Here is a 15,432-nt window from a genome sequence, read left to right as displayed (position 1 = left end):
ACACACATTCAGGCAAGCTTGAAGTTAGAACTGCTTCTCAAAACACCAAGGAGACAGAGAAAAAAGAACTTGAAAACCAGGACGGCCTCGAAATTGGAACGAAACTGAAAGTAGAACAAAAAATCCGTCCCTTCTGACCTGTCAATCATTCTTGACGCAATAATTCAAAAAGCCACAAATGCCCAGAAAGTGCGCTAGGGCCATGGTAAGAATAAACAAAAACACATTTACCATTAAAGCAGCAACAAAACTACATTGAATCAAGCAGCTCGTGCCAATAACAATAACAAAAGGCTTGCTGACAAAGTGTGGAGAACTTAATTAAAAATATATATTTTTAAAGGCACAGTACCATCATAATGTTTCATTCTGTGTATTTGTGGATGTTTCACGTTCTGGGTGAGACACGAAAAGTGTACAGCAGGTGCAGATTTTATTAATTGAATTTATCTCCTTGTGAGTGTGTGTTTCATGATCAGCGTGAGACCGAGGGAGTACATAATGGGTGCAGATGTTAAAAAGCGAACATTGCCCTTGCATATCTGCATGAGTGTGCTTTTGCAAGCTTCAGCCAGTTTGTGCGCCTGAATGTTTTTTTTAGATAAAGCACCAAAACATAACTTCATAGTAGCAGGGAAACAAATTTAAGACCGAAATGAGAAGGTATTTTTCTCCCTCAGTTCGTTCTGAGTCTTCTTGCTACAGTTTTTGATGGGGCAGAGTCCCTAGGTGCACTGTGGAAGAATTTAACATGACCATTGCATCTAAACCGCACGTCTTTTGGACTATGGAAGAAAAGCAGAGCACCCTGATAAAACACCCGGGGACACAGAAAGAAATTGTGAGCACCACACAAGCTGTGAGCCGAGGCTGGAATTGAACCCTGGTTCCTGGTACTATAAGGAAGCATCGCTAACCACTGTGCCACCTGCCACCCACTAGAAGTCAGTCAAAAGAATGTTAAAAAAAAGTAATATATGATCTTAATATCTACTCCACAGCAAATGTGTTCAGTGTTTGGAAAGATAATGCAGGAAAACATGTAGGAATATTGCAGCATCAGCGATTCAGCACGAGATGCACGTGGAAGATAGCATTTGAAGAACGGTAATATGTTTGATCAAAGACAATTAACAATCGTGGATACACCTCAGGAGTAGATGCATTTAACGTTAACTTTCAACTTGACATACGAGACTGCCAAACAAACTGGTGACCCATGTCAATGCCGGTACGGGATAAAGAACAGAATGAATCTTATGATTAATGCGAACGCAAGTAGCAAGTATGCTCATGACATAAAAGTGGGCATGGGGTAGGTCACAATGCACTGGACAGGAAACTATACGCTCACCAGTCGCAAAAGAATGGCATCTGGAAGATAATCAAGAAATCCCGAATTTGCAGAAAAGTGTGCATTAATATCAAAAACAATAACTGGAATCAAATGTTAAATTACACCCAGAGTAACAAGGAATAGGCATGCAGTATCGCGATGTAAAAAGCAAAATAATTCCAAGATCGCAAAAGTCAAGGAACCTTCAGTGTTATTAAATATTTCTTAGACCATGAGGTCCTGAAAGCGACTTGCAAGCAAAAATAAAGAAACAAACTTGAACTTCATTGCAAGTTAATCAGTAATAATTGGAAAAAAAACACTGGGACTAATTTCCAGAAGATCTGAAATTTCTTCTTCCCAATTCCATGTTCATTTCCTTCTAAACATGCCACACAGAAAGGAATGAAATGATGCAATGCAGATTTACAAACGAGTTTCACAGATTAAAAGAAAAACGATTTTTCATTTGAACTTATTAAATAGTACCTCGAAACATATCAATACTTTTTTTAAAATGTACTTCAAATAAGCCAATAATAGTAGCATTAAGAGCTTTAAAAAACGTTTTATTTACAAAGATGAAACAACCAAAACATAACGTTATAGTAGCAGAAAATGCTTGTACTCTGTTTGCATTGCGGAACTGCTATTTCCAAGCTGGGCGCCAATGGGCCTTCCCAGTCTGGCCCTACTGTTTTGTGTCCATCTGCGTCGCGCTGCGCATGCGGAGATTGCCCCGCAGAAGACCGATGGTTGCTGGTCCCATCGAGGGGAAGAACACAATATTTGAACGGAGCTAAGTGGGTAACAAAATCAACTTTTTGCCGCAAGTAGGAATTATGGGTCAACATGTCTTTGCGGACATGGTTCATTTTAAATAGACAGATAAGTAGAAGATGCCTGGGGTGGTCCGCAAGTCAAAGGATTCTGGTAACAGCCAGACAATCTCCATGTGGCGACTGGGGGATTTCACAGTTACTGCCTAACACTGTGAGACTAACACTTAAGCTTAAACCAATGCCCATCCCAGGATCATATACTCATCATCCCCTGTACTGGGACAGCTGGAGGGTCAACTTTGGGCTGGGAACCATGGGCTCTGGACAAGTCCCTTCTATTGGCCTGGGACTATCCCCATCCATGGACCTGGGTAACCACACCTTCCACCAGGGACCCGAACCCACCCGCTGCAGCCGTCGCATACTTTGGCAGCGCCTTCCAAACTTATGACTTACATCACCGTGAAGTACTGAGGACAGTGGATGCTTGGAGACATCGCATCTCCCTGGAATTTCTCCTCACTATTCATCCTGACTTGGAAATTCATCGCCATTTTTGCACTGTAGTCGTGTCAAAATCCTGAAATTCCTTTCGGAACAGCATTGCTGCTGGTGGTAACTATGCCATGTGAGGTTGTAGTAGTTGAAGAAGACAGCTTACCATCACCTTCTCGAGGGCAATTAGGGATGGGGATTAGAACTGCTAATCTAAGTGCATGCTGTGAAAACATTTTTAAGTTTGAGTTTAACGTTTATTTATTGGTGTCACAAGTAGGCTTGTTTTAACATTGTAACGGAGTTACCATGAAAACCCCTAATCATCAAACTCCGGCGCCTGTCCAGGTACACTGAGGGAGAATTTAAAATGGAATCATACTACAGAGCGTAAGGAGGCCATTTGGCCCATCGAGCCTGCACTGGCCACAATCCCATCCGGGCCCCATCCCCACAACCTCGTGTATTTAAGACAACGCTTCCCCTTGAAACTAAGGGGCAATTTAGCAATTCCAATCCAACTAATCCATGCATCTTTAGACTGTGGGAGGAAGACAGAACCCTTGCAGGAAACACACACAGACACAGGGAAAAACGTGAAAACACCTCACGGGCAGTGATCTAAGGTTGGAATCGAACCTGGATCCCTGGCACTGAGAGGCAGCAGTGCTAATCACTGTTCCACAGGGCCACCCGTTCCCCCAACCCCAGTAACTCCCCTTGGGCTCCTGCAGGTTTGTAATATTTTCTCCAAGCGTCCTGCTCCAATGGTGGAATGAAAGATTAACCGAGCTTTTTTTTTAAACTTTCAGACTTTCTTGTCTGGTTTTCACATCCGTACATTCCACACTTATGCACGGTGCAATGTGAGCTTGTCTTATATTAAACGGCAGTCAACTTCTCATTCCATTAGCTTGAAAATCACTAAGTAACGATGCTTGCTCTTTGATGGGGACCTCGAGATTTTATCCAGGGTTTATTTAACAAAAAAAAACACATCGAAACACTACCCTACCTTTCCTTCCAAACTGCCCGAAATGACTTCACTTATCCAAACATAACTTCAGTACACATGGTGGCTAAATCAATTAATCCTTAAAGTAAAAAGTGTTAACAACAATAGCTGTTCACTTCCATTGTTATACTTATCTAACCTTTCCGAACATTTTTGTTTGATTAAACTATTTTATATCCTTTTACCCCTGCCAAACTGCATCTGCCTCCAGCCAATTTTGACTAACTAAGTGCTTGACAACAATTGCAAAAATTGAAAGACTCGTAAAACATTTGTAAATTTTCAGAAATCTGATGGGTTAGGGGTGAATTTATTCAGGCAAAGCATGCCATCATCCTTTTCACCTCTTCCTTCCTCTCCTGGAGATGCTGAGACATGTTTCACATGCGCCCTCACACCTTTCGACAGCTCATCCAATCAGCAAGCTACTCGACTACAAAAGTAACACAGTTTCAACGCAATCCGGTCCCCACCGGGCGCCGGTAGTGGTTTGGAATTAAAACCCAAGTGAATTCCCCCACTCCCAGCAGAAAAAACAGTGTCCAGCTGAAAGAGTAACATTACACAACCCCCGGGGAGGCGAAGGCCTAGTGGTATGATCGCTAGCCGGTTACTATTCCAGCATCCGCAATATTTGCTTTTATCTTAGAAGCATTCAAACTGAGTGAATGGATGATTATGTGAGTGTGTGAGTGAGTGAGTGAACAAAGAACAAAGAACATAACAGCCCGGGAAACAGGCCCTTCGGCCCAACGAGCCCGCGCCGCCCATTTTAACATTCCGAGTCCCCCCTCCACCCATGACCCTTGTCTATGCTTATGGCATTCCACATTGAGGGAAGACTAATTTAGGGACAATTTGTTACACCAATCAGCCTAACAGCACATTTTTGGGGTTTGGGAGGAAACCAGAGCGCCCGGCGAAAACCCACGCAAGCACGGGGAGAATGCACAAACTCCCACAGACACTGGCCCAAATCCATGTGTCTGCACTGCAAACAGTGATAGTCACTTGAGTGAATGAATGAATGAGTGAGTTGTGAGTGAGCTTCCGATGTGGCACAGATAGAGTGCAGCCCTCCACAGGACAGGCAGCATCTCCCAGGTCCTCCACTATCTTCAATGCGTGGGGCGTGTGTAGGGGATGGGTGAGGGTTAGGAGGATATGAATTTGATGCAGACATTTTCTGGGAGGTGAGGCCCCAGCGGGACCCTCTCCCACTTTCTCCTTTGATCAATTGAAGGTTAGCGTGTTGTTAACTTACAAGTACACCGGCAGCATGAGGGAATGAGTGTCATGGAGCGTAAGCTAGTCAGAAACCACAAGCAACAGTGGGAAGGAGAGAGAGAGGGGCAGGGAAGAAGAAAAGGGAGGATGGAGGGAGAGAGGGGGGAGGAAGAGTAAGAGAGAGGGGAAGGGAGGGGGGGAGGGAGAGAGGGGTTGGGAAGGAGAGGAGGGAAAGGAGGGAGAGAGAAGTGGAGGGAGGGAAAGAGGGGGAGGGAGAGAGGCAGGGGAAGGAGAGAGTAGGAAGAAAGGAGATGGAGCAGAGAGAGGGGGAGAGACGGGGAGGGAGAAGGGGACGGAGACATAAGGGGGAGAGAGAGGGGGATAGACAGGGTGAGAAGTAGGGGGTAGGGAGAAGGGGAGGGGATAGAGAGGGGGGAATATGTTGAGACGGAGGGAGGGGGTAGAGAGGGATGGAGGGAGCAGGAAGAGAGGGATTGAGGGAGGGAGTAGAGAGGGATGGATGGATAGGGTAGAGAGGGAGGGAGGGGGAGGGTTTAGAGTGGGATGGAGGGGATAGAGCGGGAGGGAGGGGTTAGAGGGGGAGGGCACCGAGAGTGAGGGAAGTGGTAGAGAAGGAGTGTGTAGAGATGAGGGTTGTAGAGAGGGAACGTGGAGGGAGGGAGAGGTGGTAGGAGGGAAGGAGGGGAAAGAGAAAGATGAGTAGAGAGGAGGGAGAGTATAGAAAGAGGAAGGAAAGGTGAAGGGAGAGAGACAGTAGGGGAAATGGAGGCAGGGAAGGGAGAGGGGAGAAGGCTAGCGAAAGAGGGATGGAGGGAGTGGAGATCCAGGGTTTGAGGAAGAGAGGGAGTGGGAGTGAGGGGAGAGGCTGAGAGGAGGAGGAGAGAGTGGGGTGGGTGTTTGGGCGAGAGGTGAAGGGGAGAGGAGGACGAAAAGAGAAGGCAGGGTGGGGAGGAGAGTGAGGGGAGATGGAGGGAGAAGGGTGAAGAGGCGAGGGGGAGAAAGGGGGAGAGGGGGGAGGGAGAGAGATGGGGTAGAGGGTGCGAGTTGTATGGATGGAAGAGGAGGCAGGATCGGGCAGAGAAGGGAGAGAGAGATGGAGGTGGGAGAGTGAGAGGTGGGAAGGAGAGTGTGAGAGAGGGAAGGATAAAGGGGAAGAGAGAGGAAGGGAGGGACAGAAAGAGAGGGAAGGAGCGGCTAGAATGAGGGAACAAGAAAGAAACGGAGGGGGGGTGAAAGAGATGTTTGAGGGAAAGAGGAGGAAAAGAATGGGGAGTCGAGTGAGATAGTGGAAGGGAGGGAGAGGAAAGGTGGGAGGATGATGAGGGAAAGAGGGAGGGAGGAAGAGTGGGAGATAAAAAGAGGAATGGAGGGAGAAAGATGGAGAGAGCAGTAGAGAGAGGGAGAGGGAAGAGAGAGAGGAAGGGGGGAGGTGGAGGGGACAGGGATGAGAGAGAGGGAAATTGCTGTTTGTGAAAGATTGTGCCCTGTGGGGGATTATGCAACAACTGGTAGCCCAGAAGCAGCTGCCGGAAGTCTCCAGTTCCCCCAGATCATTCAACACTCCAAATGCAGCAATGTGAGACAGCAGCACTGAATTAACACTGGGGCCCTCAGTCCTTTCCCACACAAACCCTTCAGGGGCCCTGCCCCCAGGGCGAATTCAAAATGCAAAGCTGCCCCTACCCCATCTTGTTCCGAAGTCCCATGTTGCTTTCCACCCCGACTGAGATCTCAGGAATAGTAGGAGGCCTTTCAGCTCGTCTAATCCCTGCTCCACCCTTCAGTCGGCTCACAACTGCCTTTGCACCCAGGGGAACCAGGAGCGCTTGCACACACAAACTGTGAAACACATGGATGCGACTTATTTACGTGCAATGGCACACCAGTGTTGTAAAATTGGATTTATTAACAATTAAATCCTCTTGTGAGACTCAGTGAGCTGCCACATGCTGGCATTAAACAGGGAATGCATACTTAAACAAATAAATCGTTCCAACGATGTCACAGATTTCAAGGATATTTGCTATTTTCTGCAAATCTGTTTGTTCCTAAATGCGATGTGAAAATTGCAAACTCATTCTGCGCTGCTGATGAACTAACTGTCTTTTCCCTATTGCAGTGCGAGTCACTGTAAAGAATGAATGGGGACAGTTTTACACAGCGGCTAACTGAACAGTGCCATTCAACCCGGGCACCTCCGGCTTAAATCCAGTTCGCCTGCTCCAGCCTGCGGTCGACTCCATTGTGCCATCTCGTGGCAAAACCCAGACATTCGCATCTCTCCACTGCAGGACAATGGAAAAGTTATCATTAGTGCCAGATGACAATAGGGTGCCCCCCCCGCCCCCCACTCCCGCAGACCCTTAGACGGGGAGAGCTGACTAGTTGGAAGTTAACCTGAGGATCATCACATCTCAGGCGAAGGGCCAGTTTGAAAATGAATAACGTCGGCTGCTCCGGGGATTGAACCCATGTTGTTGGCATCCCTCTGCATCACAAGTCAGCTATCGAACGAATGGAACATGCAAACCACCCTTTTGGAAGCTCCATCTTAATGGGCCCCAGCCCCCATCTACCTCTTAGGACAGTCAATTACATCTGGCAAACCTGGACCCAAGTTTTTGAAAATTTTATTTATCCATCAACGAACAGTACAGAATAGAAACGGGCCATTCGGCCCATTTTGTGCCGGCCATGACGCTGAATAAAACTAATTACTTCTTGCCTGCCTTTGGTCCATATCGTTCTCTCCATTCCATACTCGTGTGTTTATTTTAAAGGCCCTTATACGTTCATATTTTATCTGCTGGAACCACCACCCCTGGCAGCATGCTCCAGACACTTATCACTCTGTGTAAAAAACCTGCCCCTCACATCTCCTTCAAACATTCCCCCTCTCGCCGAAAGTGCATCCTCCCTAGTATTAGACATTTCAACTCTGGAAAATTGGATTCTGACTGTCAACCTTATTGCACACACCCTCTAATCCAGACAGTATTTTGGTAAATCCGTTCTGCACCCTCTCTAAAGCGTTCACATTCTTCCTGTAAGGTGGCAATCAGAATCAGATTCAATTCTCTAAGTGTGGCCTAACCAAAGATTTATAAAGCTGCAACTGACCTGCCTCCTTCAAGGATTTAGGTAATAACATCCACAAATCTCACTGCATGGCCACCTCATTAAAACAGGCATCATTCAATTTGTATGATTTATTCATATTCTGCCTGCGAAAATGTATCACCCTACTTTTTCTATGCAAACCCTGGTGATTGTCAGTTCTGCAAGCCTGTCCAAGACTTTAGTCATGATGTGGATATGCCGGCGCTGGACTGGCGTAAACACAGTAAAAAGTCTGACAACACCAGGTTTTAGTCCAACCGATTTATTTAATAATAGACTCACAAGCTTTCGGGGTTAGTCCCTTCGTCAGGTGAATGGAGAGTTCTGGCCTCAGACAGAGCATATAAAGCACAGACAGTTTAGAGATTACTGATTAGAATGCGAATCCTTACACCTAACCTGCTGTTTAAGACCTGAAGTGGCTGACAATGTGAGTGGAAGGAGCACTGATCACAGGTTAAAGAGATGTGTATTGTCTCCAGACAGTACAGTAAGTGAGGTTTTGCAAACCCAGGCAAGTCACGGGGGTTACAGATAGTGCGACATGAACCCAAGATCCCTGTTGAGACCGTCCTCATGTGTGCGGAACTGTGCGAATGTATACACAGGATTTGCTCAGATGAGGAGGACCGTGACAGACACCCCCAGACCCTGAAAGATGCCCTCATAAGAACAGGATATGGTGCTCGACTCATAGATCGGCAGTTCCGATGCGTCACAGCGAAAAACCGCACCGATCTCCTCAGAAGGCAAACACGGGACACAGTGGACAGTTCCCTTCGTCGCCCAGTACTTCCCCGGAGCGGAGAAGCTACGACATCTTCTCCGGAGTCTTCAACATATCATTGATGAAGACGAACATCTCGCCAGGGCTATCCCCACACCCCCACTTCTTGCCTTCAGACAACCACGCAACCTCAAACAGACCATTGTTCGCAGCAAACTACCCAGCCTTCAGGAGAACAGTGACCACAATACCACACAACCCTGCCACAGCAACCTCTGCAAGACATGCCGGATCATCGACATAGATACCATCATCACACGTGAGAATACCATCCACCAGGTACATGGTAAATACTCTTGCAACTCGGCCAACGTTGTCTACCTGATACGTTGCAAGGATGTCCCGAAGCATGGTACATTGGGGAGACCATGCAGACGCTACGACAACGGATGAATGAACATCGCTCGACAATTACCAGGCAAGACTGTTCCCTTCCTGTTGGCGAACACTTCAGTGGTCACGGGCATTCAGCCTCTGACCTTCGGGTAAGCATTCTCCAAGGCGGCCTTCACGACACACGACAGCGCAGAGTCGCTGAACAGAGACTGATAGCCAAGTTCCGCACACATGAGGACGGTCTCAACAGGGATCTTGGGTTCATGTCGCACTATCTGTAACCCCCGTGATTTGCCTGGGTTTGCAAAACCTCACTTACTGTACTGTCTGGAGACAATACACATCTCTTTAACCTGTGATCAGTGCTCCTTCCACTCACATTATCAGCCACTTCAGGTCTTAAACAGCAGGTTAGGTGTAAGGATTCGCATTCTAATCAGTAATCTCTAAACTGTCTGTGCTTTATATGCTCTGTCTGAGGCCAGAACTCTCCATTCACCTGACGAAGGGACTAACCCCGAAAGCTTGTGAGTCTATTATCAAATAAATCGGTTGGACTAAAACCTGGTGTTGTCAGACTTTTTACAAGACTTTAGTACCACTCCTGCTGTTTATTACACTCCCTATTTTTGTGCCAAGAGCATGTTTTATAACTCCCCCCCCCCGCAATGCACCCTAAATGCAATTCATTAATGCGTACTAAAATCCAAAGAAATCCTAAGCACTGAATTTTGATGAACTTCGCCATATATCTCCACTTAAAAAAAACCTTGCCCGCTCAAGATTATTGAATCTTAAAGCAAATGCTTCGAACACTACCAATAAAACTCAGGTCAGACCCTACTGAAAGCCTTCTCTTCCAGGGCAAAACAGTTTAACTTTATTTTATTGGCGTCACGTGTAGCCTTACATTAACACTGCAATGAAGTTACTGTGAAAATCCCCTAGTTGCCACCCTCCAGCGTCTGTTCGGATACACTGAGGGAGAATTTGGCATGGCTAATTCACCTAACCAGCGCATCTTTCGGAGCTTGGGAGGAAACCGGATCACTGGAGGACATCCACGCAGATACAGGAGAGCATGCAGTCTCTGCACAGACAGTGACCCAAGCTGGGAATCAAACCTTGTGCAGTGAGATAGTAACATTAGCCACTGTGCCACTGTGCTGCCCACAGCACAGGGTTTCCTTCGGGTTCTCTGAATGCCTTCAGGTGTCCAAAGGTGCACAGGTCAGGTGGATTGGTCATGCTAATTTGTCCCTTGGTGTCCCACGATATGTTGGTTCGATGGATTAGCCGTGGTAAGTGTGTGGGCTTGCAGGAATAGGGTGGGGGAGAAGTCTGTGCAAGATACCCTGTCGGAGAGTTAGTGTAGACCTGACAGGCGAAATAGCCATTTCTTCACTGTAGAAATTTGCTGATTCATTTACTTTACAATGGAAATCCCTATCGTCTCAATTTCCACCATGAATTTGAAAGCATCTTCTATTGAAAAGATTGAGTCTGCCATGTCCTGATCAATTATCTAAAACTCATCACCTTTAGAAGAAATCTCTTTATCTTTATCAGGTATTCGTAATTCATAGAATCCCTAAAGTGCAGAGGAGATGATTTGGTGCGTCGAATCTGCATCGACTCTCTGACAGAGCATCTTACCCTCACCCGTAAACACACGCATTTACCCAGCTATTGCCCCGAACATATATGGACACTAAGGGGCAACTTACCATGGCCAAAGCACTTAATGACGCCTTTGGGCACGAAGAGGCAATTTAGCACGGTTAATACACCTAACCACATCTTTGCACATTAAGGGGCAATTTAGCATGGCCAATGCATTTAACCACATCTTTGACACTAAGGGACAATTTGTGATGGCTAATCTACCTAATCTCCACATTTATGGACAGTAAGGGGCAATTTAGAATGGTCAATCCACTTAGCCACATTTGTAGACACTAAGGGACAATTTAAATGGCCACCCTCCTCATCTGCACATCTTTGGACACTAAGGGGCAATTTAGCATGGCGGATCCTCGTAGCCTTCACATCTTTGGGCAGTAAGGGACAACTTAACAAAGCAAATCCAACCAACCTGCACATCTTTGTCAAATTGTTTAATTTTGACATTTAATGATGTGAGAATCGTAAGGAGTGAGTCATATTTGAAACTAAGATAGGAGCTGAAATAGAATTCCAGTATGCCAGATGTATTCTAGACTGGTTTTGCTTTACTTTTGAACAATCTCTTGATCAATGTCCATGGAGAGTTCAGCACCTTCTTTAGCTCTTCCCTGAATTTCCTCTGGGTCGTTGCATAAATACATGTGTTTGTGCAGGAATTCAGAAGTTTTATTATAGCTCCGGTTTCAGTGGCGATATATGAAGGCGTTGTGCGGTCTCCTCGGTAGTAAGTTGTGTTTGTCAGTCTTGTGGTTAAAAAGCTCACATTGGCTGTCAGCCACAACAATATAAAACTGCCCGAGATAGTGAAGAGTAAAATGATGGATTTCCTTCTGCTCTCCATCTCGGAATCATTCCGATTCTCAGTGTTGTGACCCCGGAGTCCTCTACGGGCTCTGCTGGCCATCAAAACATGTCTGACTGTCAAAGAATTAAACAAGACAATGACAGTAAACGGGAGCCAAAGGCGCCAGATGGCATGAAACCAGAAGCTCACTGCACCTAAAGGTGATGAAAAAAATGCCAGATTTGCCCGGCAGCCCCACCACAATTTGTTAATGATCTGCTCAGACTCATAGGCAAAAAATACGAGGATGTTCTTTATAAGGATTAAGATATAGGTCAGTGTTATAACCAGAGCCGCAGTTCTCTGGGTGCAATATTTCGTTTTAAATTTCTGGGAGCAGATGATTATAAAACGGTCAAATGTGAAGGAGACGGTGAACCAGACAGACAAGTCGAGGGTAACAACAGTCATGTACAGAATGAACTTGCACACGGGAGTGTGGGACAGGAAAGAAAATGGGAAATGGTAACTGAAAATATAGTACATCATTACATTAATGATCAAGACCAGTAGATCTGCCGATGCCATGTTTACCATATAGACAGCGATGCATTTGGAGAGGCCACAGTTTCCTCGGAAAAGGATCACAATCGTCATTAGGTTTGCTGTTATCAACAGAGATGTAAACACATAAGTACTATAATCTAATGGATACATACAGAGTTCCTGCTTGACAGCTACTAACTGTGGTTAGTGTGATTATCCACACAGAGCCACATGAGACAGCACTTATATTGGAGCCATTAAGCTTTTTTTCTTAATTTAGTTTATTAGACTCACAAGTAGGCTTACATTAACAATGCCACACTCCAGCTCCTGCTTGATTACACTGAGGGAGTGTTTAGCACGGCCAATGTACCTAACCAGCACGTCTTTCAGACTGTGGGATGTAACCAGAGCACCCGGAAGAAACCCACGCAGACACGGGGAGAATATGCAGACGTCACATAGATAGTCACCCAAGTCGGGAATCGAACCCGTGCCCCTGGCACTGTGAGGTACCAGTGCCACTCCTGGGAAACCTGCCGACACCATTTCATAAACGGCGGCAGCCCCTAACTCTGCATCGGATAGCAAGGTGGTTCAGAAATCCACTAACACCCCTGTGTGCAAACTTGAAAAATTGTTGCAACAATCAGTGAGAATTGTCGGTGAGGGGAAGATGCCAAGTACAGGCAAAGAGTTCACGAGTTGGTTTCAGCAACCATCGGGACAGTCACACAGGAAATAGCATCCCCATTGAATAAGCAGGAAGAACAGGGAGGGGATTAATACAGGTCAACAACATGTAAATTACAATAACTCACCGGGAACACCAACAGATACTAGAATCGGGTAGTAAATCTCCCTTATCTGCAGAATAGTAAGTTGTCCCATTTTCTGAGGGAGTGAATAAACATTGGCTGACAAAGCTGAAAGTCTGTGATTAGTGCATGGCTTGAGGTACTGGGAGTGAACTCTATTTTTATGCACAAAGTAATCCTCCAGGGAGCAGTCAGGTTTCATTAGTATACATTAGTTACATCCATTTAACACATAGACTGCATTAGCTCATTTATTTATTTGATGCCCCAGAACAAGAGAAGCTGGTGATTTGTTTATTGGACAATGTAATGCAAATACCCCCAATATAGTATTTACTTCACAAATGGAGAGTAGAATCTGTCAGTATTGGTGCTGCCTCTTTTAATTCAACACAGCTGGAGACAATTCCGCTTAAAGTCATCACACAGTGGCACGGTGGTTAGCACTTCTGCCTCAGGTACGAGAGTATCTGAGTTCAATTCCCAGCTTGAGTCACTGTATGCGCAGAGTCAGCACGTTCCCCTTGCATCTGAGTGGGTTTCCTCCGGATGCTCCGGCTTCTTCCCACAGTCCAAGAGATGTATTGTTTAGGTGCATTGGCCAGGCTAAATTCTCCTTCAGTGTGCCTGAACAGGCGCTGAAGTGTGGTTCTCGGGGATTTTCACACTAACTTCAATGCAGTGTTAATTTAAGCTCACTCGTGATACTGTAACATAATATGATGGAATTTTTTTGTTAGGGTGGATAGTTATGTAGCTGATTCTGAAGCCAGGATCCCGAATCTCAATGAAGATAACTATGATGGTCTGAGACATGAATTGGTTATGATGGACTGGGAAACATTAGTGAAAAGAAGGACAACGGACAGGCAATGGCAAGCATTTAGAGAATGAATAGGTGAACTCCAAAAGTCGTTTATTTCTGTTTAGCACAAGACCATTGTGGGAACTGTTACCAAACCATGGCTTACAAGGGAAATTAGAGATAGTTTAGGTTCAAAGGAGAAACGTACAAATTTTCGACAAAAAAACAATAGACCTGAAAATTGGTAGCAGTTTCACATTAAGCAAAGAAGGAACAAGGAATTGCTTAAGAGGGCGAAAATAGAGTATTAAAATCAGATGGCGGGAAGCATAAAGACTGACTGTAAAATGTATTTGGGTACATAAAGAAGAAACGACTGATAAACACAAATGTGTGTCTCTTACAGGAAGGTGGTTGTGGATTTAAATTTGTACTTTATTTCTCTCGTCACGAGGGAGGACATGAATAATGTACTGGAAGTTCTGAGAGAAAAAACAAAGTAAGGAGCTGAAGGAAATCGGTGGAGAAATCGTTTTCGGGAAATCGATTTGATTGAAGATGGTTAAATCTCAAGGTCCTGATAATTTCATCACAGAGCACTTACAGAGGTGGCCCTGAAAATAGTAGATCCGTTGTGCTAATTGTCCGAAAATCTTTGGATTCTGGGTTGTTTCTGCCGATTGGAGGGTAGCTAACGGACAAAAGTTGATTCAGAAACAATGTTCCCAATGGTGGGATAGTCCACAACTAGGAGTCCTAATTTGAAGATAAGGGATGAACCTTTAAGGACTGAGATGAGTAGATTTTTTTTTCACCCACAGAGTGGTGAATGTGTGAGACTCACAACCAGAGAAATTAGTTGAGGCTAGAGGATTGTGTGATTTTAAGAAGAAATGACATGAGTTGATTTTGATTTGACTTAATATTGTCACGTGCATTAGTATATAGTGAAAAGTATTCTTTCTTGTGCATTATAAAGGCAAAGCATACCGTCCATAGAGAAAGAAACAAGAGAGTGCAGAAAGTAGCGTTATAGTTATAGCTAGGGAAAGGTCAACTTAATGCGAGGTTAGTACATTCAGAAGTATGATGGCAGCAGGGAAGAAACTGTTCTTGAGTCAGTTGGCATGTGACCTCAGACTTCTGTATCTTTTTCCCGATGGAAGAAGGTGGAAGAGAGTATGTCTGGGATGCGTGGTGTCCTTAGTTGTGCTAGCTGCTCTGCTGAGTCAGTGGTAATTGAGTCAATGGATGGAAGGATGGTTTTGGTGATGGATTGTGCTACATTATTGACATTTTGGAGTTTCTTGCGGTCTTGGGCAGACTAAGAGCCGTAACAAACTATGATGCATCCAGAAAGAATGCTTTCAATGGCTCATCTGGAAAAGTTGGTGAGAGTAGTAGCTGTTATGCCAAATTTCATTAGTCTCCTGAGGGTGTAGAGGCATTACTGGGCTTTCTTATCTATAGTGTCGGCATGTCTGGGGCCAGGAAAGATTGTGTGTGATCTGGGCCCATAAACGCTTGAAGCTTTCGACCGTTTTACTTCATCTCCGTTAATGTCGACAGAGACATGTTCTCCACTAGCCTCCTGAACACGATGACAACCTCCTTCGTTTTGTTGACATTGAAAGAGAGATAATTTCCATCGCACCAGTTCACCAGATTCTCTAT

General features: G+C 45.3%; 1 protein-coding gene across 1 annotated transcript; it reads right to left on the bottom strand.

The window, feature by feature from the left end:
* Nucleotides 1-11,334: 11,334 nt before the first annotated feature.
* On the bottom strand, nucleotides 11,335-13,026 carry LOC145345340 (putative G-protein coupled receptor 139). Its single transcript, XM_080193155.1, has 2 exons — nucleotides 12,957-13,026; nucleotides 11,335-12,254 (listed from the first exon to the last, which is right to left on the bottom strand). The coding sequence occupies exons 1-2, from the start codon at nucleotides 13,024-13,026 to the stop codon at nucleotides 11,335-11,337; spliced, it is 990 nt and encodes a 329-aa protein (XP_080049281.1).
* Between the last annotated feature and the right edge of the window lie 2,406 nt (nucleotides 13,027-15,432).

The sequence above is a fragment of the Carcharhinus amblyrhynchos genome, chromosome 7 (genome assembly GCF_965287045.1).
Source record: "Carcharhinus amblyrhynchos chromosome 7, sCarAmb.v2.hapA, whole genome shotgun sequence".
Taxonomy (NCBI): domain Eukaryota; kingdom Metazoa; phylum Chordata; class Chondrichthyes; order Carcharhiniformes; family Carcharhinidae; genus Carcharhinus; species Carcharhinus amblyrhynchos.
Note: the sequence above shows the minus strand (reverse complement) of the source record. Positions and strands in the feature narration are given on the sequence as shown.